The 25,336-nt window shown below is 53.8% G+C and overlaps 1 protein-coding gene across 11 annotated transcripts in view; it reads right to left on the bottom strand.

Moving 5' to 3' along the window:
• Positions 1-1,140: 1,140 nt before the first annotated feature.
• ARHGEF10L (Rho guanine nucleotide exchange factor 10 like) overlaps positions 1,141-25,336 on the bottom strand; it is an 83,628-nt gene continuing 59,432 nt past the window's right edge. For all 11 annotated transcript variants that reach the window (XM_074558408.1, XM_074558409.1, XM_074558410.1 and 8 more), the window contains 11 exons: positions 24,466-24,581; positions 23,036-23,163; positions 19,541-19,641; positions 17,490-17,611; positions 16,419-16,505; positions 14,931-15,151; positions 11,829-11,983; positions 8,005-8,147; positions 6,148-6,322; positions 3,516-3,638; positions 1,141-2,106 (listed from right to left, as the gene is read on the bottom strand). In XM_074558408.1, the coding sequence (XP_074414509.1) occupies positions 1,616-2,106; positions 3,516-3,638; positions 6,148-6,322; positions 8,005-8,147; positions 11,829-11,983; positions 14,931-15,151; positions 16,419-16,505; positions 17,490-17,611; positions 19,541-19,641; positions 23,036-23,163; positions 24,466-24,581 (1,862 nt within the window). In that variant the 3' untranslated portion in view covers positions 1,141-1,615. The remainder of the gene's footprint in view (positions 2,107-3,515; positions 3,639-6,147; positions 6,323-8,004; positions 8,148-11,828; positions 11,984-14,930; positions 15,152-16,418; positions 16,506-17,489; positions 17,612-19,540; positions 19,642-23,035; positions 23,164-24,465; positions 24,582-25,336) is intronic.

Here is a 25,336-nt window from a genome sequence, read left to right as displayed (position 1 = left end):
GATGGAGATTCCCTGAGAGTTGGGATGAGGAGGGAATATCCCTGAGAGGGTTGGGATGAGGATGGAGATTCCCTGAGAGTTGGGATGAGGAGGGAATATCCCTGAGAGAGTTGGGATGAGGATGGAGAATCTCTGAGAGAGTTGGGATGAGGATGGAATATCCCTGAGAGGGCTGGGATGAGGATGGAATATCCCTGAGAGGGTTGGGATAAAGATGGAATATCCCTGAGAGGGCTGGGATCAGGATGGAATATCCTTGAGAGGGTTGGGATGAGGAGAGAATGTCCCTGAGAGGGCTGGGATGAGGATGGAAAATCCCTGAGAGGGTTGGGATCAGGATGGAATATCCCTGAGAGGGTTGGGATGAGGAGGGAATATCCCTGAGAGGGTTGGGATGAGGAGGGAATATCCCTGAGAGGGTTGGGATCAGGATGGAATATCCCTGAGAGGGTTGGGATAAAGATGGAATATCCCTGAGAGGGCTGGGATGAGGATGGAATATCCCTGAGAGGGCTGGGATGAGGATGGAATATCCCTGAGAGGGCTGGGATGAGGATGGAATATCCCTGAGAGAGTTGGGATGAGGATGGAGAATCCCTGAGAGGGTTGGGATGAGGATGGAGAATCCCTGAGAGGGTTGGGATAAAGATGGAATATCCCTGGGAGGGCTGGGATGAGGATGGAATATCCATCAGCATTTCCCATTCCAGGGCTCAGGAATATCCATCCCATCACTGGGATGCTCCCATGGAATTCCTGTTACAGGCAGGAATGGATCCAGTCCCAGGATGAATTCCCAACTCCCTGGGCTGGGATTTTTCCGGTGCCCATGGAGAAGGTGGAAGTAGAGGAACGAGGGATGGATTTTCCCTCCATCCCACCCCATTCCTAGTGGGAAAAGAGGAAATTTTGGGGGTTTTTACCTGATTTTTATGATGTGCACCTCCAGGGAGGTGCATCAGAATTCCAGAATTCCAGGATGGGCTGGAATCATCTGGAAGCTCATCCCATTCCATTGGAAACCTGCATTCCCAGGCTGCTCCAAGGCCCATCCTGGAGCATTCCCAGGGAAGCAGAACCCTTGGAATGCTGCTCCCAAATCCCAGAAAAGCCCCAAATCCACAAACCAAGGAAACCACGGCCATTCCTATGGGATTTATTTCCACGCTCCCCCTGTTTTCCTTTCCTCGGGAAGCCGAGCGGGCTCGGCTCCCAAATCCAGGGGATTCCAGTACGGAAAATCCTCAAATTCCCAGTCGGGAACAGGAGTGGATATTGCAGCCCAAGCCGCTTTTTCGGGAGCTGCTCCCGCTCTTCCCGGCATTCCCAATATATACAGATTCCTTCTTTTTACAGGTAATAATTTACATCCTATTTATAATCCAGGGATTTCTATCTCTAGGAATTACCCACACACACACACACACACACACACACGCACACAGGGAAACCGGGAAAACCTCGCCGCTCCCAACTCCAGATCCGCTGGATCTGCTGGAGAATCCCGCGTTTTTCCCAGTTGTTGTTTTTTCTTTTTTCCTCGCAGCGGCTCGAGCGCCGCTCCCGGGAATTCAGGGGTCTCCTGAGGTAGGAAATTCGGGAATTCCGGGCGGGCTCAGAGCGCCAGCGGGAGCTGCCAGATGAGCAGGGAGCTGTCGGCGGCTCCGGAGCGGCGCGCGGATTCCGCACGGAAATCCCGGTACCCGCGGCCTCCCGAGACGATGGCCACGGAGGAGATTTCCTTGCGGGAAGAATCCCGGGAGCACGGCCGGCTCCGCACCCACACGTCGGGATCGTCGGCCAGCTCGTAGATGGATCCGTCCTCCTCGGCGTGTCCCGGCGTTCCCGGCGTTCCTGGCGCCGCTTCCCGCACGGAGAGCAGCTGGCCGGGCAGGTGGGATGTGGAGCGCAGCCGGTATTGTAACAAAATCCCTTTTTTCCGCATTTCCCGCGGCTGGAGCCCCTCGGGATCCGGGGATTTCTCCTCCTCGGCCTCGTCGGGCTCGTCCTGCTCGCTCCGGAGAGCGTCGGGGGCCAAAGTGCTGAGAGCCAGCGCCAGGAACTGCACGGGGCCGGCGTGGCCGTTCAGGGACACCATCCCCTTCCCTGGAAAACAGCGGGATCGGGATGGCAACGGGAACAGCGGGGTGGGAATGGAAACAGCGGGATCGGGATGGGAACGGGAACAGCGGGATCGGGATGGGAACGGGAACGGGAACAGCGGGGTGGGAACGGAAACAGCGGGATCGGGATGGGAACGGAACAGCGGGATCGGGATGGGACCGGGAACAGCGGGATCGGAACAGCGGGATCGGGATGGGAACGGGAACGGGAACAGCGGGGTGGGAATGGAAACAGTGGGATTGGGATGGGAACGGGAATGGGAACAGTGGGAGGGGAACGGAAACAGTGGGATTGGGATGGGAACGGGAACAGCGGGGTGGGAACAGAAACAGTGGGATTGGGATGGGAACGGGAATGGAAACAGTGGGATGGGAACAGAAACAGGAGGATCAGGATGGGAACAGGAACGGAAACAGCAGGATCAGGATGGGAATGAGTCGGGGAATGGGCCAGAAATGGGCTGGGAATGGAAACAGTGGGATGGAAACAGAAACAGTGGGACTGGGATGGGAACAGAAACAGTGGGATCAGAATGGGAATAAGATGGGGAATGGGAATGGAAACAGGATAGGAACAGAAACAGCCTAGGAATGGGCTGGGAATAGGAACAGTGGAATTTGGATGGGAATGAGCCGGGAATGAGCTGGGAATAAAATGGGATTGGGATGGGAACAAGCTGGGAATGGGCTGGGAACAGGCTGGGAATGGCACTGTGTTTTGGGAATGGCATTGTTTTCTGGGAATGACGCTGGTTTTTGGGAATGGGTGCTGTTTTTCGGGAATAGTGCTCTTTTTTGGGAACGATGCTGTTTTTTGGGAATGGGCACTGGTTTTTGGGAACGATGCTGTTTTTTGGGAATGGGCACTGGTTTTTTCGGAATGCCACTGTTTCTTGGGAACAACGCTGGGTTTTGGGAACAATGCTGGTTTTTAGGAACAGCACTGCTTTTTGGGAATGGGCACTGCTTTTTGAGAACGGCGACGTTTTTTGGGAACAAAGCCATTTTTTGGGAGCTGTGCTGTTTTTTTGGGAATGGGCACTGTTTTTTGGGAACGGTGATGTTTTTTGGGAACAAAACCATTTTTTGGGAGCTGTGCTGTTTTTTTGGGAATGGGCACTGCTTTATGGGAACGGCGATGTTTTTTGGGAGCAAAGCCATTTTTCGGGAAAGGTGCTGTTTTTTGGGAATGGTGCCGTTTCTCCAGGATTGGTGCTGTTTTTTGGGAACGGCCATGTTTTTTGGGAACAGCGCCATTTCTCCAGGATTGGTGCCGTTTTTTGGGAACGGCGCCGTTTCTCTGGGATTGGTGCTGTTTTTTGGGAACGGCGCCGTTTCTCCGGGATTGGTGCCGTTTCTCCAGGAACGTCGCCGCTTTCCCGGGAAGCTCACCGGTGATTTTCGGGATGCCCTCCAGGCGCGGCACGGGCAGCAGGACGATGATTCCCAGATCCGTCCCCACCCAGAGCGAGCCCTGGCACAGCAGCAGGCTGGTGACGCGCACGAGCTTCTGCCCTGCAGCGGGAAAATCCAGGGAAAAAAACCGGGATCAGGGAGAATCCCCACGGCCCAACTTCCAGCTGGCCACGGGGTTTCCATAGGGATCGGCCTCGGGAAGATCCCAGCAGATCCATACCCAGAGGGGAGCACTGGGAATAGAAAGGAATCAAGAGAGGAAAAAGAAGAAGTGGGAGAAAAGCAAGATTCCAGCAGGAAATGAGGATTTTATGGGAAGGAGTTAGCGGGAGTTGGGAAAGAGAGAAATCCAGGGAAAGAGAGAAATCCAGGGAAAGATGAATCCAAGGAAAGCAATAAACCCAGGGGAAGAGGTAAATCCAGGGAAAGTGAGAAATCCAGGGAAAGATGAATCCAAGGAAAGCAATAAATCCAGGGGAAGAGGTAAATCCAGGGAAAGGTTAACTCAGGGAAAGAGGGAAATTCAAGGCAAGATGAATCCAAGGAAAGTGATCAATCCGGAGAAATCGATAAATCCACGGCGCTGTGGCTCATGGAGGAGCTGCCACATTCCAGAAGGTTTGGGAGCAGGAGTTCAAATGGATTTAATCCCAACACTCCTGCCTGGGAATGCAGGGATGGCAGGGATATTGGGATATCAGACATGTCTGGAAAAAGAGGGAAAAGGGGAAAAAACAGGGAATTACATGAGTCTGGTGCTCAGAACTAATGAAGGGAATATGGAGCTGTGGAGTGGGAATGAGGTTGGGATAACACAGAGAGAGAGTGGGAATGAGGCTGGATAACCTGGAGCGGGAATGGGAATAAGGCTGGGATAACCTGGAGTGGGAATGGGAATGGGGCTGGGATAACCTGGAGTAGGAATGGGAATAAGGCTGGGATAACCTGGAGTGGGAATGGGAATAAGGCTGGGATAACCTGGAGCGGGAATGGGGCTGGATAACCTGGAGTGGGAATGGGAATAACGCTGGGATAACCTGGAGTGGGAATGAGGCTGGATAACCTGGAGTGGGAATGGGAATAACGCTGGGATAACCTGGAGTGGGAATGGGAATAACGCTGGGATAACCTGGAGTGGGAATGGGAATAAGGCTGGGATAACCTGGAGCGGGAATGAGGCTGGATAACCTGGAGTGGGAATGGGAATAAGGCTGGGATAACCTGGAGTGGGAATGGGAATAAGGCTGGGATAACCTGGAGCGGGAATGGGGCTGGGATAACCTGGAGTGGGAATGGGAATAAGGCTGGGATAACCTGGAGAGGGAATGGGAATAAGGCTGGGATAACCTGGAGTGGGAATGAGAATAACGCTGGGATAACCTGGAGTGGGAATGGGAATAAGGCTGGGATAACCTGGAGTGGGAATGGGGCTGGGATAACCTGGAGTGGGAATGGGAATAAGGCTGGGATAACCTGGAGTGGGATAGAAATGAGGAACATGGATGGGATCACAGGACAAAGTCAGGATCCAGGGACAGGATCATGGGACAAATTTGGGATCCAGGGAAGGGATCAGGGCATGAAGTCGGGATCCAGGGATGGGATCATGGAATAAACATGGGATCCAGGGATGGGATCATGGAATAAACATGGGATCCAGGGATGGGATCATGGAATAAACATGGGATCCAGGGATGGGATCATGGGACACAATTCCTGCCCAGCTCCATCCCTGCCCTGTTCCTTGGGAAAGCCGCAGATCCTGGTGGGACACCCTGGGATGCCCCATTCCCTGATTCCCCTTGGATCTTTTAATTAATCCCCATCATTAGCTGTTAATTAGGATCCCATTGAGCAGCAGGAAGGTCCCATTCCCTAATTCCCTATGGATTCATAAATTAATTCCCACCCCTCGTTAGTGCTGACTGGGCTCTCAATGGGCAGCAGGGCGTTCCCATTTCCTGATCCCTCACAGATCCATTAATTAATTAATTACCCTAATAAATCGTTAACTGCTCACCGGGCAGCAGCAGGGTGGTCCCATTTCCTGATTCCTCATAGATCCAATAATTAATGACCTTAATCAATCATTAATTGCTCACCGGGCAACAGCAGGGTGGTCCCATTTCCTGATTCCTCATAGATCCATTAATTAACGACCTTAATCTATCATTAATTGCTCACCGGGCAGCAGAAGGGTAGTCCCATTCCCTGATTCCCCCTGGATCATTAATTAACGACCCTAATTAACGGTTAATCGCTCACCGGGCAGCAGCAGGGTGGTCCCATTACCTCAGTCCCATGGATCCTGATTCCTCATAGATCCATTAATTAACGACCTTAATCAATCATTAATTGCTCACTGGGCAGCAGCAGGGTGGTCCCATTTCCTGATTCCTCAAAGATCCATTAATTAACGACCTTAATCAATCATTAATCGCTCACCGGGCAGCAGCAGGGTGGTCCCATTTCCTGATTCCTCATAGATCCAATAATTAATGACCTTAATCAATCATTAATTGCTCACCGGGCAGCAGAAGGGTGGTCCCATTCCCTGATTCCCCCTGGATCGTTAATTAACGGCCCTAATTAACGGCTAATCGCTCACCGGGCAGCAGCAGGGTGGTCCTGGTGGCCACGTTGATCTCCTGGAGGTGCTCCTGGGTCTCGGTGTGGAACAGGCGGATGGAGGAGCCCTCGGCAAAGGCCATCCAGACGCCGCTGCCCGCCCGCACCATCAGCGTCACGGCCGCCGCGGGGTCGGGGTGCGCCTCGAAACAGTGCTGGGGATTCCCAGCATTCCCGGGATTAACGACATTCCCGGAATTCCCACATTTCTCCCAGGAACAGGCGGGTGGAGGCCATCCAGACCCCGCTGACCGTTTGCACCATCAGCGTGATGATGGCCACCATGGGGTTGGGGTGTGCCTCAAAGTGGTACTGGGGGATTCCCAACATTCCTGGGATTACCAATATTCCCAGCATTCCCGGGATTAACGACATTCCCGGAATTCCCACACTTCTCCCAGGAACAGGCGGGTGGAGGCCATCCAGACCCCGCTGACCGTTTGCACCATCAGCGTGATGATGGCCACCATGGGGTTGGGGTGTGCCTCAAAGTGGTACTGGGGGATTCCCAGCATTCCCGGGATTAACGACATTCCCGGAATTCCCACATTTCTCCCAGGAACAGGCGGGTGGAGGCCATCCAGACCCCGCTGACCGTTTGCACCATCGGTGTGATGATGGCCACCATGGGGTTGGGGTGTGCCTCAAAGTGGTACTGGGGGATTCCCAATATTCCCGGGATTACCAATATTCCCGACATTCCCAGATTTCCCAGAATTCCTGCTCTGGGAGCGCAGTGCTCCACTGGGAATTCAGCTCCCAGCCCCCCCTGCCAGAATCCAGCCCCACTCCAAGCTCCTTCCACGGCTTTTTCCCATTCCTCTTCCCCATTCCCTTGTTCCCCTGTTCCTGTTCCCATTCCCATTCCCATTCCCACTCCTATTCTTCTTTCTCTTCCTGTTCCCATTTCCATACCCATTCCTGATCCCATCCTCGTTCCTGTTCCCACTCCCATTCCCGTTCCTGTACCCATTCCCAATCCCATTCCTGTTTCTATTTCCATTCCCACGCCCATTCCCATTCTTCTTCCTCTTCCTCTTCTCATTCCTGTTCCCGTTTCCATTCCTATTCCCACTCCCATTCCTGTTCCTGCTCCCACTCCTGTTCTTACTCCCACTCCCATTCTTCTTCCTCTCCCTGTTCCTATTCCCATACCTATTCCTGATCCCATTCCCGCTCCCATTCCCATTCTTCTTCCTGTTCCTGTTCTCATTCCCGTTCCCATTTCCATTCCCACTTCCATTCTTGTTCCCATCCCCACTCCCAATCCGGTTCCTGTTCCTGCTCCCATCCCTATCCCCATTCCCGATCCCGTTCCCATTGTTCCCGCTCCCATCCCTATCCCTATCCCTATCCCTATCCCTATCCCTATCCCTATCCCTATCCCTATCCCTATCCCTATCCCTATCCCCATTCCCATCCCCAATCCTGTTCCCATTGTTCCTGCTCCCTATCTCTATCTCTATCCCTATCCCTATCCCTATCCCTATCCCTATCCCTATCCCTATCCCTATCCCTATCCCTATCCCCATTCCCATTCCCATTCCCATCCCCATTCCCGCTCCCATTCCCATTGTTCCTGCTGCCATCCCTATCCCTATCCCCATTCCCATTCCCACCCCCATTCCCATTCCCATTCCCATTCCCATTCCCATTCCCATTCCCGCTCCCATCCCCATTCCCGCTCCCATCCCCATTCCCGATCCCATTCCCATTGTTCCCGCTCCCATCCCTATCCCTATCCCCATTCCCATTCCCATTCCCATTCCCATTCCCATTCCCATTCCCATTCCCATCCCCATCCCCATTCCCGTTCCCGTTCCCGCCGTTCCCGTACCTGTTTCTGCAGCTCGGGCATCCCCAGGACGCTGACGAGGTTCTGGGAGCTGGCCCAGAGCGACTCCTCCAGCACCAGCAGCGCCCGCACGGGGCCCGGCCCCACCTGGAGCACCCGCACGGAGCCCGCGTCCCACAGACCCTCTGGGAACGGGATCAGCGGGAATGGGGTCAGGGATGGGGTCAGGAACGGGGTCAGGAATGGGCCCCAACCCCACCTGCAGCACCCTCAGCGAGCCCGCGTCCCACAGACCCTCTGGGAACGGGATCACCGGGAATGGGGTCAGGAATGGGGCCAGGAACGGGGTCAGGAACGGGGTCAGGAATGGGGTCAGGAATGGGTCCCAACCCCACCTGCAGCACCTGCACGGAGCCCGCGTCCCACAGACCCTCTGGGAATGGGATCAGCGGGAATGGAGTCAGGAATGGGGTCAGGAATGGGGCCAGGAATGGGGTCAGGAATGGGCCCCGACCCCACCCAGAGCATCCACACTGTGCCCACATTCCATAAACCCTCTGGGAACGGGATCACCGGGAATGGGGTCAGGAACGGGGTAACAGGGAACAGGAAAACATGGAATGGGAAAACATGGAACAGGATAATGGCAACAGAATAACAGGGAATGGGATAACAGAATGGGATAACAGGGAACAGGATAACAAGGATGGGATAATGAGGATAGGATAATGGGGAATAGGATAACAGGGAATGGGATAATGGAATGGGATAACAGGGAACAGGATAACAGGGAATGGGATAACAGAATGGGATAACGGGGAACAGGATAATAGGGATGGGATAATGGGAATAGGATAATGGGGAATAGGATAACAGGGAATGGGATAATGGAATGGGATAACAGGGAATGGGGTAACAGATAATGGGATAACTACAGGGCACGGGATAATGGGGATGGGGATAAAAGGGAACGGGGTAACAGGAAAAACACAGCACCCATGGAACAGGGTAACGAAAACAGGGAATGCTGAGCACACACGGAATGGGATAACAGGGAAAACAGGGAATGCTGAGCACACACGGAATGGGATAACAGGGAAAACAGGGAATGCTGAGCACACATGGAATGGGATAACAGGGAAAAGGGAAAACAGGGAATGCTGAGCACACATGGAATGGGATAACAGGGAAAAGGGAAAACAGGGAATGCTGAGCACACACGGAATGGGATAACAGGGAAAACAGGGAATGCTGAGCACACATGGAATGGGATAACAGGGAAAACAGGGAATGCTGAGCACACATGGAATGGGATAACAGGGAAAAGGGAAAACAGGGAATGCTGAGCACACACAGAATGGGATAACAGGGAAAACAGGGAATGCTGAGCACACATGGAATGGGATAACAGGGAAAAGGGAAAACAGGGAATGCTGAGCACACACAGAATGGGATAACAGGGAAAAGGGAAAACAGGGAACTCGGCACAGCCGGGAAGCTCCAGGTGCAGCTCAGCTCCCCCAGGAATCACCAGGAATGTCATTCCCACTTCCCCACATTCCCAAAATTCCCTTTTCCCGCCGCACACGGCACTGGAGCAGGGAAGGAGCGGCCACCTCCACCCTGAAGGCTCCTTGGGAAAGCCCAAATTCCATTTTTCCAAACGGATTCACTCCACTCCAGGCCCAGTCCCAAGGATCCGGGAGCAGTTGGATCAGGATGAACCCATGGCCAGAGGCTCCAATCCATCATCACTTTCCCTCTTTTTATTCCCAATCCATGTTTTTGCATCCAAACCCTCACATCCCAGGAATTTTAAGCCTTTGGATGCTCCAAGCCCTGCTCCCAGCACATCCCAATTTCCAGGGAAAAGGAGCAATTCCAGGGAAGTTAATTTTTCCCAAAAAGTTGGGATGAGGTTAAAACTCCCCCTGTGGCTGCTGTTTAATCAATTAAAATTAATTAAATCCTTTTAATTGGTTCCAACCACTGCCATCATTTGGGAGAGGGGATGGACACAATCCCAAAAATCCCATTTTAGGGGGATTGGGTGGCTCAGGATTCCAACAGGTGCTGCTTCCTGCAGCTTTTCCTGGAGAAAACCCGGAATTGTGTCCGAAAATTCCGCCGGATTCCCGGCTCTCCCCAACCCCCTAGTGATGAAAACGGGGAATTTCCCAACCCAGGAATTCCTGCAGATCGCAGCAGGATGGGACCTCAGCTGAGCCAAATCCTGGGAAAATGACCCCAAAATCCAGGGAATAAATGGAATTTTCCACATGGGGGGGTTGAGAGGGGGCCAACACCATTTCCAGCCCCAACACCGGGAATTTTGGGAAGGCAAAAATTCCCATTCCTTGTGATCCCACCCTGGATCTTGCAGCAGCCCCCTCTCCAGGACCATTTCCCCAAGGTTTTCCCCCAAAACGAGTTTGTTTGGATCCACCACGGGAAAATGGGATTTTCCTGCTCTGGGGATGCCAAGGGAAGGGGAAAATATTGGGAAAACACAGGAAAAATGGGGATTTTTCCCAATGGGAAATCCTAAATGGGGATTTACCCTAAATGCGATGTCCTAAGTGGGCATTTATCTCAATCCCAATAGGATATCCTAAATATTGATCCTAAATATGGATTCATCCCCATGGGATCTCCTAAATGGGGATTTATTCTAAAAAGGGATTTATCCTGATGGGATATCCTAAATATGGATCCTAAATAGGAATTGATCCCGATGGAATATCCTAAATGGGAATTTATCCTGACGGGATCCTGTAAGTGGGGATTTATCCCAATCCCAGCAGGATATCCTAAATATGGATCCTAAACAGGAATTGATCTCAATGGAATATCCCAAACGGAGTTTATCCCAATCTTGATGGGATATCCTAAGTGGGGATTTATCCCAATCCCAACAGGATATCCCAATTATAGATCCTAAATATGGATTCATCCCGATGAGATATCCCAAATGGGGATTTGTCCTGAACGGGGATTTATCCCAATCCCAACAGGATATCCTAAAGGGGGATTTATCCTAAAGGAGGATTTATCCTCAATGGGGATTTATCCTAAAGGGGGATTTATCCTAAGGGGGGATTTATCCCAGTCCCGATGGGATATCCCAAACACGGATCCATCCCAATCCCGACAGGATATCCCAAACAGGGATTCACCCCAATTCATGTGGGATATCCTAAAGGGGGATTTATCCTAAAGGGGAATTTACCCTAAGAGGGGATTTATCCCAATTGTGACGGGCTATCCCAAATGAGAATTCATCTCAGTCCCAATGGGATATTCCAAACACAGATCCATCCCAATCCCGATGGGATATCCCAAACAGGGATTCACCCCAGTCCATGTGGGATATCCTAAAGGGGGATTTATCCTAAAGGGGAATTTATCCTAAAGGGGGATTTATCCCAATCTCAACAGGCTATCCCAAACAGGGATTCATCCCAATCCCAATGGGGTATCCTAAACAGGGACTCATCCCAATCCATGTGGGATATCCTAAAGGGGGATTCATCCTAAGAGGGGATTTATCCCAAATGGGGATTCATCCCAGTCCCAATGGGATATCCCAAACACAGATCCATCCCAACCCTGATGGGATATCCCAAACAGGGCTTCATCCCAATCCATGTGGGGATTTATCCTAAAGGGAGATCTATCCCAATCCCGATGGGATATCCCAAACACAGATCCATCCCAATCCATGTGGGATATCCCAAACACAGATCCATCCCAATCCATGTGGGATATCCCAAAGGGGAATTTATCCTAAAGGGAGATTTATCCCAATCCCGGTGGGATTTCCCATCAGCCCCCGCCCCGTTCCCGCGGGGTTTTCGGGCGCTCACCGTGGTTGCGGGGGAAGGCGGCCACGGCGCCGTCCTGCAGCCCGGCCAGCAGGAACGCGGGGCTGTTCCGCAGGCACAGCACGGGCACCGCGCCCGGCACGCGGCACCGCTGCAGCACCGGCGTGCCCGCCGCCACCGCGCCGAACACCAGCACGCTGCGGGGCACAGGGATCAGCATCATCATCATCATCATCGGCATCAGCATCATCATCATCGGCATCAGCATCATCATCATCATCATCGGCATCATCATCATCATCATCGGCATCGGCATCAGCATCAGCATCGGCAACATCATCATCGGCATCATCATCATCGGCATCATCATCATCAGCATCGGGATCACCGGGATTGGGATCAGCCCCGCAGCACAGGGAGAGCACAGGATCGAGATTGGCCCCACAGCACAGGCAGGGACAGCAGGGTCGGGATCATTGGGATCATCGGGATTGGCCCCAGTGCACGGGCAGGGACAGTGGGATTGGGATCATTGGGATCATCGGGATTGGCCCCAAAGCGTGGGCAGGGACAGCAGGGTTGGGATCATCGGGATCACCGGGATTGGGATCAGCCCCACAGCACAGGGAGAGAACAGGATCGAGATTGGCCCCAAAGCACAGGCAGGGACAGTGGGATTGGGATCATTGGGATCATCGGGATTGGCCCCAGAGCACAGGCAGGGACAGTGGGATTGGGATCATTGGGATCATCGGGATCGGGATCATTGGGATCATCGGGATTGGCCCCACAGCACAGGCAGGGACAGCAGGGTCAGGATCATTGGGATCATCGGGATTGGCCCCAAAGCATGGGCAGGGACAGCGGGGTTGGGATCATTGGGATCATCAGGATTGGCCCCAGAACACAGGCAGGGACAGCGGGGTCGGGATCATTGGGATCATCGGGATTGGGATCAGCCCCGCAGCACAGGGAGAGAACAGGATCGAGATTGGCCCCAGAGCACAGGCAGGGACAGTGGGATTGGGATCATTGGGATCATCGGGATCGACCCCAAAGCGTGGGCAGGGAGAGCGGGGTCGGGATCATTGGGATCATCGGGATCACCGGGATTGGGATCAGCCCTGCAGCACAGGGAGAGAACAGGATCGAGATCCCCAGAGCACAGGCAGGGACAGTGGGATTGGGATCACTGGGATCATTGGGATTGGCCCCGAAGTGTGGGCAGGGACAGTGGGGTTGGGATCACTGGGATCATCGGGATCGGCCCCGAAGCGTGGGCAGGGACAGCAGGGTCGGGATCACTGGGATCATCGGGATCACTGGGATTGGAATCAGCCCCGCAGCGCAGGGAGAGAACCTGGGATCGGCATCGGGATTGGCCCGGGGAGAGAAAAGGATCAGGATCAGCCCCACAGCGCAGGGAGACGGTGGGATCAGGGCTGGGATTCGGGATCAACCCCAGAGTGCGGGCAGGGATCGGGATCAGCCCCGGAGCACAGCGAGAGAGCGGGGTCAGGGCTGGGATTTGGGATTGGGATTGGCCCCGCAGCACCAGGAGAGAGCGGGAGCGGGATCGGGATCGGGATCGGCTCCGGAGCGTGGAGAGGGAACAGGGTGGGAGCTGGGATTTGGGATCAGGGCTGGGATCCAGAGTGGGAGCTGGGATTTGGGATGGGAGCTGGGATTCGGGATGGGAGCTGGGATCCAGGATGGGAGCTGGGATTTGGGATGGGAGCTGGGATTTGGGATGGGAGCTGGGATTTGGGATCAGGGCTGGGATCCAGGATGGGAGCCAGGATTTGGGATGGGAGCTGGGATTTGAGATGGGAGCCAGGATTTGGGATGGGAGCTGGGATTTGGGATGGGAGCTGGGATTTGGGATCAGGGCTGGGATCCAGGATGGGAGCTGGGATTTGGGATCAGGGCTGGGATCCAGGATGGGAGCTGGGATTCGGGATGGGAACTGGAATTTGGGATCAGGGCTGGGATCCAGGATGGGAGCTGGGATTTGGGATGGGAGCTGGGATTTGGGATGGGAGCCGGGATTCGGGATCAGGGCTGGGATCCGGGATGGGAGCCAGGATTTGGGATGGGAGCCGGGATTTGGGATAGGAGCTGGGATTTGAGATGGGAGCTGGGATTTGGGATGGGAGCTGGGATTTGGGATCAGGGCTGAGATCCAGGATGGGAGCTGGGATTTGGGATGGGAGCCGGGATTTGGGATGGGAGCCGGGATTTGGGATGGGAGCCGGGATTTGGGATGGGAGCCGGGATTTGGGATGGGAGCTGGGATTTGGGATGGGAGCCGGGATTCGGGATCAGGGCTGGGATTCGGGATCAGGGCTGGGATTTGGGATGGGAGCCAGGATTCGGGATCAGGGCTGGGATTCGGGATCAGGGCTGGGATTTGGGATGGGAGCCAGGATTCGGGATCAGGGCTGGGATTCGGGATCAGGGCTGGGATCCGGGATCAGGGCTGGGATCCGGGATGGGAGCCAGGATTCGGGATGGGAGCTGGGATCTGGGATGGGAGCTGGGATTTGGGATCAGGGCTGGGATTTGGGATCCGGGCTGGGATTCGGGATCAGGGCTGGGATCCAGGATGGGAGCCGGGATTTGGGATCAGGGCTGGGATTCGGGATCAGGGCTGGGATCCAGGATGGGAGCCAGGATTTGGGATCAGGGCTGGGATTCGGGATCAGGGCTGGGATTCGGGATGGGAGCCAGGATTCGGGATCAGGGCTGGGATCCGGGATGGGAGCCAGGATTTGGGATCAGGGCTGGGATTTGGGATCAGGGCTGGGATTCGGGATCAGGGCTGGGATCCAGGATGGGAGCCGGGATTTGGGATGGGAGCCAGGATTTGGGATCAGGGCTGGGATTCGGGATCAGGGCTGGGATTCGGGATCAGGGCTGGGATTCGGGATGGGAGCCAGGATTTGGGATGGGAGCTGGGATTCGGGATCAGGGCCGGGATTCGGGATCAGGGCTGGGATCCGGGATCAGGGCTGGGATTCGGGATCAGGGCCGGGATTCGGGATCAGGGCTGGGATTCGGGATCAGGGCTGGGATTCGGGATCAGGGCCGGGATTCGGGATCAGGGCTGGGATTTGGGATCAGGGCCGGGATTTGGGATCTCACCTGCCGTCCTGCAGCCCCAGGCACACTGCGGGCTGGGGGGCGTTGGGGGTCGGCTCCGGGGCCGTTCCCGGCTCCGCGGGATCCTCGGGCTGCGGCTCCGGGATGAACTCCATGCACAGCACCGGGGCCGGCACCGGGAAGGATTTGACGGTGCGGGGCACGGAGCGGTTCAGCGAGAAGATCTCCACCTGCCCCCCCGCCCCCTCCTGCCCCCCTCCCACCTGGATCAGGGAAAAGCGGGAAAAGCGGGAATGAGCATCCCGGGATTCCAACAGAGCCATCCCAAATCCCAATCCCAGATCCAAAACCCCCAATAATCCCAAATCCTGGGAGCCGCTGGGGTTGTGCTCACCCAGAGATCCCCACCTGCCCCCTCCTGCCCCCCTCCTTCCTGTGGGGCAGGAAAACCAGGAATGAACATCCCAGGATTCCAGCCAGGGCCATCCCAGATCCCAAACCCCAAATAACCCCAAATCCCAAACAACCCCAAACCCCAAATAACCCCAAATCTCAAACCCCAAAACAATCCCAAACCCCAAATAACTCCAAATCCCAACCCCAAGTAACCCCAAACCCCAAATAACCCCAAACCCCAAATCCCAAGCCCCCAAGTAACCCCAAATAACACCAAACCCCAAATAACCCCAAACCCCAAATCCCAAACCCCAAATAACCTCAAATCCCAAACAATACCAAACCCCAAACAATGCCAAACCCTAAAACAACCCCAAATCCCAAATCCAAAACCCCAAATAACCCCAAACCCCAAACAACCCCAAACTCCAAATAACCCCAAACCCAAATTACCCCAAATCACTCCAAATAACCCCAAATAACCCCAAATCCTAAATCAACCCCAAACCCCAAATCCTAAATAACCCCAAAACACAAAAAAACCCAAACCCCAAATAACCCCAAACCCTAGAACAACCCCAAATCCCAAACCCCAAATAACCCCAAACTCCAAATAACCCCAAATCACCCCAAATCCCAAATCAACCCCAAACCCCAAATCCTAAATAACCCCAAAACCCAAACCCCAAATAACCCCAAATCTCAAATCACCCCAAACCCCAAATCACCCCAAATCCCAAACCACAAATAACCCTAAACCCCAAATCACCCCAAATCACCCCAAATCACCCCAAATCACCCCAAATCACTCCAAATAACCCCAAATAACCCCAAATCCCAAATCAACCCTAAACCCCAAACAACCCCAAACAAGACCAAACCCCAAATCACCCCAAACCCCAAACAACCCCAAATCCCAAAGCACAAATAATCCTAAACTCCAAATCACCCCAAATCACCCCAAATCACCCCAAATAACCCCAAATCCCAAATCAACCCCAAACCCCAAATAACCCCAAACCCCAAATAACCCCAAACCCCAAACAACCCCAAATAACCCTAAACCCCAAATGACCCCAAATGACCCCAAATGACCCCAAACCACCCCAGGCCCGCAGGCTGGGCCGTGCTCACCCACAGGAATCCCTGGGGCAGGGAGGTGCTGACGGCCGAGCAGCCCAGGAGCGAGGAATGGACGGGATTGTGGACGGCAGCTCCGAGCTGGGGGAAAAGGAACGGCGGGATCGGGATTGGGATCGGGATCGGGATTGGGATCGGGACTGGGATTGGGATCGGGATTGGGATCGGGATTGGGACTGGGATTGGGATTGGGATCGGGATTGGGATCAGGATTGGGATCAGGATTGGGATTGGGATCGGGATTGGGATTGGGATTGGGACTGGGATAGGGATTGGGATTGGGATTGGGATTGGGATTGGGATTGGGACTGGGATTGGGACTGGGATTGGGATCGGGATCGGGATTGGGATTGGGATCGGGATCGGGATTGGGATTGGGACTGGGACTGGGATTGGGATTGGGACTGGGATTGGGATTGGGATTGGGACTGGGATTGGGATTGGGATTGGGATTGGGATTGGGATTGGGATCGGGATTGGGATCAGGATTGGGATCAGGATTGGGATTGGGATTGGGACTGGGATTGGGACTGGGATTTGGATTGGGATCGAGATTGGGATCGAGATTGGGATTGGGATTGGGATCGGGATTGGGATTGGGATTGGGACTGGGATTGGGATCGGGATTGGGATTGGGACTGGGATTGGGATCCAGCCCGGCTGCAATCCCCCAGTTTCCCCCCTGGAACGCCCCAATCCCTGCCTTTTCCAGCCCCTCCACTATGGCATTTATGGGATTTGTGCTTTTCCACCCCAAAATCATGGATATGAAGGGAAAGGGGCTGGAGAACCCAAATCACCCCAAGGAGGCAGCAGATCAGTCAGAACCCCAAAATTTGGGATCCAAATGCCATTCCCAACTTTCCAGGCTGGATTGTCCCAATTCCTGCATTTTCCATCCCCTCCAGGTTTGGGATTTGTGCCTTTCCCAGCCGGATTTGGGATTTTCCATCCTCTCCAGTTTGGGATTTGCGCCTTTCCCAGATGGATTTGGGATTTTCCATCCCCTTCAATTTGGGATTTTTGCCTTTCCCAGTCAGATCCAGGGTTTTTCCCGGCTCTCACCTGCAGATCCAAGGCTTTGGAGGAGAAGGCTGGAATGTGGCAGGACAGGATGGGGCACCAGAAGGGCGCTCGGCTCCTCCTGTCCTCGTCGGGGCAGAGCCAGCCCGGCTGGTTCTCATCCCCTGCGGAAAACCGGGAGCACCGGGATCACCCCAAATCCCCCTCTGGGATCCATCCCCACCCCAATCCACCGCTTCCCACGGAGCTGGGATCTGTCCCATCCCCTCCGCGGAGTTACTGCAGTGTGGAGGGGGGAAAAAATCCCAAAAAAAAACAAATTTATGGGAAAAAAATTCCATTGTAAGGCATTCCCTGACGTCAGGTTGGGATGGGGGTTCTGGCTCGTGGATATGGGATGTCCAACCTCAGAAAGCTCCCAAACCTTCCCCAAAACCTTCTCCCAAACCTCCTCCAGAACCTTCCCAACCTCCTCCAAAACCTCCCAGATCTCCCAAATCTCCCCAAACTTTTCCAAAACCTCCCAAACCTTCTCCAGAAGCCCCCAAATGTCCTCCAAAACCTCCCAAACCTTCTCCAAAACCCTCCCCAAAACCTTCTCCAGAATCCTCCCAACATTCCCCAACTTTTCCAAAACCTCCCAAACCACCAGAACCTTTCCCACATTCTCCAAACTTTTCCAAACATTCTCCAAAAACCTCCCCAAACCTCTGGAATCTCCTCCCCAACATTCCCCAAACTTTTCCAAACCTTCTCCAGAACCTCCCCAGCAAATTCCCAAACCTTCTCCACAACGTTCCCCAAAGCCCCCAGACCTTCTCCAGAACATCCCCAAACCTCCAGAACCTCCCCAACATTCCCCAAACCTTCACCAGAACCTCCCCAGCCTTCCCAGAAAATTCCCAAGCCTTCTCCACAAGCTTCCCCAAAGCCTCCCAAACCTTCTCCAGAACCTCCCCAAACCTCCAGAACCTCCCCAACATTCCCCAAACCTTCTCCAGAACCTCCCCAACCCTCCCAGAAAATTCCCAAACCTTCTCCAGAAGGTTCCCCAAAGCCCCCAGACCCTCTCCAGAACATCCCCAAACCTCCAGAACCTCTCCAACATTCTCAAAACTTTTCCAAACCTTCTCCAGAACCTCTCCAAACCTCTGGAATCTCCTCCCCAACATTCCCCAAACTTTTCCAAACCCTCTCCAGAACTTCCCCAAACCTCCAGAACCTTCCCAGCCTTCTTAGAACCTCCCCAAAACCTTCTCCAGAACCTCTCCAACATTCCCAAAACATTTCCAAACATTCTCCAAAAACCTCCCCAAGCCTTCACCAGAACCTCCCCAAAACCTTCTCCAGAACCTGCCCAGCCTTCCCAGAAAATTCCCAGACCTTCTCCACAAGGTTCCCCAAAGCCTCCCAAACCTTCTCCAGAACCTCCCCAAACCTCTGGAATCTCCTCCCCAACATTCCCCAAGTTTTTCCAAACCTTCTCCAGAACCTCCCCAGCCTTCCCAGAAAATTCCCAAACCTTCTCCACAAGGTTCCCCAAAGCCACCAGACCTTCTCCAGAAAATCCCCAAACCTCCAGAACCTCCCCAACCTTCCCCAAACCTTCTCCAGAACCTCCCCAACCCTCCCAGAAAATTCCCAAACCTTCTCCAAAAGCTTCCCCAAAGCCTCCCAAATCTTCTCCAGAACATCCCCAAACCTCCAGAACCTCCCCAACATTCCCCAAACTTTTCCAAACCTTCTCCAGAACCTCCCCAGCCTCCCCAGCAAATTCCCAAACCTTCTCCACAAGGTTCCCCAAAGCCCCCAGACCTTCTCCAGAACATCCCCAAACCTCCAGAACCTCCCCAACATTCCCAAAAAATTCCCAAAGCCTCCCAAATCTTCTCCAGAACCTCCCCAAACCTCTGGAATCTCCTCCCCAACATTCCCCAAGTTTTTCCAAACCTTCTCCAGAACCTCTCCAACATTCCCAAAACTTTTCCAAAGCTTCTCCAGAGGTTCCCCAGAGCCCCCAGACCCTCTCCAGCCCTCCCTGGCTCCCTGCCCGGTTCCCGTTCCCGTTCCCTCCCGGGCCGGGCTGGACTCACGCAGGCCGATCTTGGCCAGGTGCAGCCGGTTCACCCAGGAGATCTTGCTCAGCGGGCTGGGCGTGATGAACACCACCATGACACTGATGGGGCGCCCCGACCTGCGCGACACGGCGGCCTTCAGCCTCCTCCTCATCCTCACCATCCTCATCCTCACCATCCTCATCCTCACCATCGTTATCCTCACCATTATCCTGATCCCCGTCATCCTCATCAAATTCATCCTCACCCCATCATCCCCATCATTGTTATCCTCATCCCCATCATCCTCCTCTTCATCATCTTCATCCTCATCCCCATCATCCTCCTCTTCATCATAATCTTCATCCTCCTCACCACTGTTATCCTCATCTCCATCATCCTCCTCATCTTCATCCTCACCCCCATCATCCTCATCATTATCTTCATCCCCATCATCTTCATCCTCACCCCCATCATCCCCTATCATTGTTATCCTCACCCCCATCATCTTCCTCATCTTCATCCTCACCCCCATCATCCCCTATCATTGTTATCCTCATCCCCATCATCCGCCTCTTCATCATCATCTTCATCTTCATCCTCACCCCCATAATCCTCACCAACTTCATCCTCACCCCATCATCCCCATCATTGTTATCCTCACCCCCACCATCCTCCTCATCTTCATCCTCACCCCCATCATCCTCATCATTATCTTCATCCCCATCATCTTCATCCTCACCCCCATCATCCCCATCATTGTTATCCCCACCCCCATCATCCTTCTCTTCATCATCCTCATCCTCATTATCCTCCTCCTCCTCATCACCTTCATCCTCCTCACCATTATTATCCTCATCCCCACCATTCTCATCATTATCTTCATCCCGATCATCTTCATCCTCACCCCCATCATCCCCTATCATTGTTATCCTTATCCCCATTGTCCTCCTCATAATCATCTTCATCCTCATCATCCTCACCCTCATCATCGTTATCCTGATCCCCATCATCCTCCTCATCATCATCATCTTCATCCTCCTCCTCACCATTGGTATCCTCATCTCCATCATCCTCCTCTTCATCATCATCCTCATTCTCACCAACTTCATCCTCACCCCATCCTCCCCATCATTGTTATCCTCACCCCCATCAACCTCCTCATCTTCATCCTCATCCCCATCATCCTCATTATCTTCATCCCCATCATCCTCATCCTCATCGTCGTTATCCTGATCCCCGTCATCCTCCTCTTCATCATCATCTTCATCCTCATCCTCATCATCGTTATCCTGATCCCCATCATCCTCTTCATCATCATCATCCTCATCCTCACCCCCCTCATCCTCACCAACTTCATCCTCACCCCCATCATCCCCTATCATTGTTATCCTCACCCCCATCATCCTCCTCATCTTCATCCTCACCCCCATCATCCTCATCATTATCTTCATCCCCATCATCTTCATCCTCACCCCCATCATCCTTCTCTTCATCATCGTCATCCTCATTATCCTCCTCCTCATCACCTTCATCCTCCTCACCATTGTTATCCTCATCCCCATCATCCTCATCATTATCTTCATCCCCATCATCTTCATCCTCACCCTTTCTCCTCTTCCCTTATCCTCTTCTTCCTCATCATCATCCCCATCACCTTCATCCTGCTCTTCATCCTCCCCATCCTCTTTCTCATCTTCTTCCTCACTCCCATCCTCCTCCTCCTCGTCCTCCCCATCCTCCTCCTCCTCCTCACCGTCATTATCTTCATCATCTTCATCCTCATCATCACCTTCCTCCTACTTCTCCTCATCATCTTCATCCTGCTCTTTTTCCTCCTCTACATCCTTTCTCCTCTTCCTCCTCCTTTTCCTTATCCTCATCTTCATCCTCATCCCCATCATCCTCCTCCTCCTCCCCATCCTCATCTTCATCCTCATCCCCATCATCCTCCTCATCATCATTATCGTCCTCCGCTTCTTCATTCTCCTCATCCTCATCATCTTCACCTTGCTCTTCTTCCTCCTCCACCTCCTCCTTTCTCCTCTTCCTCCTCCTCTTCCTTATCCTCATCTTCCTCATCTTCATCCTCATCCTCATCCTCATCATCATCTTCATCCTCATCCCCATCATCCTCCTCTTCCTCCCCATCCCCATCATCCTCCTCCTCCTCCCCATCCTTATCTTCATCCTCATCCCCATCATCCTCCTTCTCATCTTCATCCTGCTCTTTCTCCTCCTCCACCTCCTCCTTTCTCCTCTTCCCTTATCCTCTTCTTCCTCATCATCATCCTCATCACCTTCATCCTCCTCTTCATCCTCCTCATCTTCCTTGTTATCCTCATCCCCATCATCCTCCTCATCTTCATCCTCATCCCCATCATCCTCCTCCTCCTCCTCATCCTCATCTTCATCCTCATCTTCATCCTCATCCCCATCATCCAATCCTTCTCATCTTCATCCTGCTCTTCCTCCTCCTCCACCTCCTCCTTTCTCCTCTTCCCTTATCCTCTTCTTCCTCATCATCATCCTCCTCATCACCTTCATCCTGCTCTTCATCCTCCTCATCTTCCTTGTTATCCTCATCCCCATCATCCTCCTCATCTTCATCCTCATCCCCATCATCCTCATCATTATCTTCATCCCCATCATCTTCATCCTCACCCTTTCTCCTCTTCCCTTATCCTCTTCCTCATCATCACCATCCCCATCACCTTCATCCTGCTCTTCATCCTCCTCATCCTCTTTCTCATCTTCTTCCTCACCCCCATCCTCCTCCTCCTCGTCCTCCCCATCCTCCTCCTCCTCCTCATCGTCATTATCCTCATCATCTTCATCCTCATCATCACCTTCCTCCTACTTCTCCTCATCATCTTCATCCTGCTCTTTTTCCTCCTCTACATCCTTTCTCCTCTTCCTCCTCCTTTTCCTTATCCTCATCTTCATCCTCATCCCCATCATCCTCCTCCTCCTCCCCATCCTCATCTTCATCCTCATCCTCATCATCCTCCTCATCATCATCTTCATCCTCATCCCCATCATCCTCCTTCTCATCTTCATCCTGCTCTTCCTCCTCCACCTCCTCCTTTCTCCTCTTCCCTATCCTCTTCTTCCTCATTATCATCCTCATCCCCATCATCCTCCTCATCATCATTATCGTCCTCCGCTTCTTCACTCTCCTCATCCTCATCATCTTCACCCTGCTCTTCTTCCTCCTCCACCTCCTCCTTTCTCCTCTTCCTCCTCCTCTTCCTTATCCTCATCCTCCTCATCTTCATCCTCATCATCCTCCTCATCATCATCATCCTCCTTCTCATCTTCATCCTGCTCTTTCTCCTCCTCCACCTCCTCCTTTCTCCTCTTCCCTTATCTTCTTCTTCCTCATCATCATCCTCATCAACTTCATCCTGCTCTTCATCCTCCTCATCCTCTTTCTCATCTTCTTCCTCACCCCCACCCTCATCCAATCCACCTCCTCTTCCTCACCTTCCTCACCCCCACCCTCCTCCTCCTCCCTCCCGGTTCCCGCCTCACTTGTCGGGTTTCCCGGGCAGCAGCAGCCGCAGCCGGCACTTGTTGGCTGAGTGGATTTCTTCCTCCTTGACCTTCATCATCCTCTGCAGGGCCAGGCACCAATCCTGCGCCACCGTCATGTTCAGGTTCTGGAGAGCACCGGGAACGGTTCCTCAGAGCCGGGAGCAGCCGGGATCGGATCCCGCCCGGAGGAGCTGCGGCGGCTCCCGGGAATGTGGCCATTTCCGGGAATGCGGCCGTTTCCAGGAATGTGCTGATTCCCGGGAATGCGGCCATTTCTGGGAATGCGGCGGTTCCCAGGAATGCAGCGGTTCCCAGGAATGTGGGCAGTTCCCAGGAATGCAGTAGTGCCCAGGAAGGCAACGGTTCCCAGAAATGTGGCGGTTCCTGGGAATGCAGTGATTCCTGGGAATGCGGCGGCTCCCGGGAGAGAGGTGGTTCCTGGGAATCTGGAGGTTCCCAGGAATGCGGCAGTTCCCAGGAATGAGGGCAGTTCCCAGGAATTCCTGGGAATGCAGCAGTTCCCAAGAATGTGACAGTTCCTGGGAACGTGGCAGTTCCTGGGAATGCCATGAGTCCTGGGAATGCAGCAGTTCCCGGGAATGCAGCGGTTCCCAGGAATGCAGTGGTTCCCAGGAATGTGGCAGATCCTGGGAATGTAGGCGGTTCCTGGGAATGCAGCGATTCCCGGGAATAGGGCGATTCCCAGGAATGAGGGCAGTTCCCAGGAATGTGGCGGTTCCCAGGAATGCAGAAGTTCCTGGGAATGCAACAGTTCCCAGGAATGTGGGCAGTATCCAGGAATGTGGTGGTTCCTGGGAATGTGGGCAGTTCCTGGGAAGGCAGCGGTTCCCTGAAATGCGGCAGTTCCTGGGAATGTGGGCAGTTCCCGGGAGTGCACCAGTTCCTGGGAATGCAGCAGCTCCCGGGAATGTGGCGGTTCCTGGGAATGCAGTGATTCCTGGGAATGCGGAGGTTCCCAGGAGTGCAACAGTTCCCAGGAAGGCAACGGTTCCCAGGAATGAGGGCAGTTCCCGGGAATGTGGCAGTTCTTGGGAATGCAGCGGTTCCTGGGAATGTGGCAGTTCCTGGGAATGCTATGGGTCCTGGGAATGCAGCAGTTCCCAGGAATGCAGCGGTTCCTGGGAATGCAGTGATTCCCAGGAATGCAGTGATTCCCAGGAATGCAGCAGATCCCAGGAATGCAGTGATTCCCAGGAATGCAGCGGTTCCCGGGAATGCAGCAGTTCCCAGGAATGCAGGATTCCCAGGAATGCAGCAGTTCCCGGGAATGCAGTGATTCCCAAGAATGTGGCAGATCCCGGGAATGCGGCGGTTCCCAGGAATGCAGGCGATTCCCAGGAATGCAGCAGATCCCAGGAATGCAGCAGATCCCAGGAATGCAGCAATTCCCGGGAACGCGACCGTACCTGGTAGGTGCCGTGCAGCGTGCTGACGAGCAGCGTGATCTGCTCCACCACCGCCAGGTCCTTCTGCAGGTCCTGCAGCTCCTGGAAGAGCCGCGGGGGGCCCAGGTACACCTTGTCTTTGGGGAGAAAAACCGGGATTTTGGGCACAGGGAGCGCCGGGTAGGCCTCGTCTTTGGGGAGAAAAACCGGGATTTTGGGCACATGGAGCGCCGGGCAGGCCTCGTCTTTGGGGAGAAAAACCGGGATTTCTGAATGAAATCTGCCTAAAATCCCCCAGATCCCAGCCCAGGGAGGTTCTCCTGCTGGGAATGAGATTGGAGCTCCACATCTGTCACTGCACCACCTCCCAGAGCAGTGGAATTGCCTAAAACCCCCCAAATCCCCTGAAACGCCCCAAATCCCCTGAAACCCCAAAAATCCCCTGAAACCCCAAAAATCCCCTAAAACCCCCCAAATCCCCTAAAACCCCTCAAATCCCCTGAAATCCCCCAAATCCCCTAAAACCCCCAAATCCCCTAAAACACCCCCCAAATTCCCTAGAACCCATCCAATTCCCCAGAACTCCCCCAAATCCCCTAAAACCCACCCAAATCCTACCCCAGGGAGGTTCTCCCACCACGAACGAGACCCCGAGCACTCCATTGGTGACTCCATGTGGTGACTCCACCACCCATCAGAGCCTTGAAATCCCCAAAAACCCCCTAAAACACCCCCAAATCCCCTAAAACCCCCCAAATCCCCTAAAACACCCCCAAATCCCCTATAACCCCCCAAATCCCAGCCCAGGGAGGTTCTCCCACCACAAACAAGACCCCAAGCCCCCCATTGGTGACTCCCCCACCCCTCAGAAGGGGCTGAGACCCCCCCGGGA

Source organism: Zonotrichia albicollis, chromosome 25, assembly GCF_047830755.1.
Source record: "Zonotrichia albicollis isolate bZonAlb1 chromosome 25, bZonAlb1.hap1, whole genome shotgun sequence".
NCBI lineage: Eukaryota > Metazoa > Chordata > Aves > Passeriformes > Passerellidae > Zonotrichia > Zonotrichia albicollis.
Note: the sequence above shows the minus strand (reverse complement) of the source record. Positions and strands in the feature narration are given on the sequence as shown.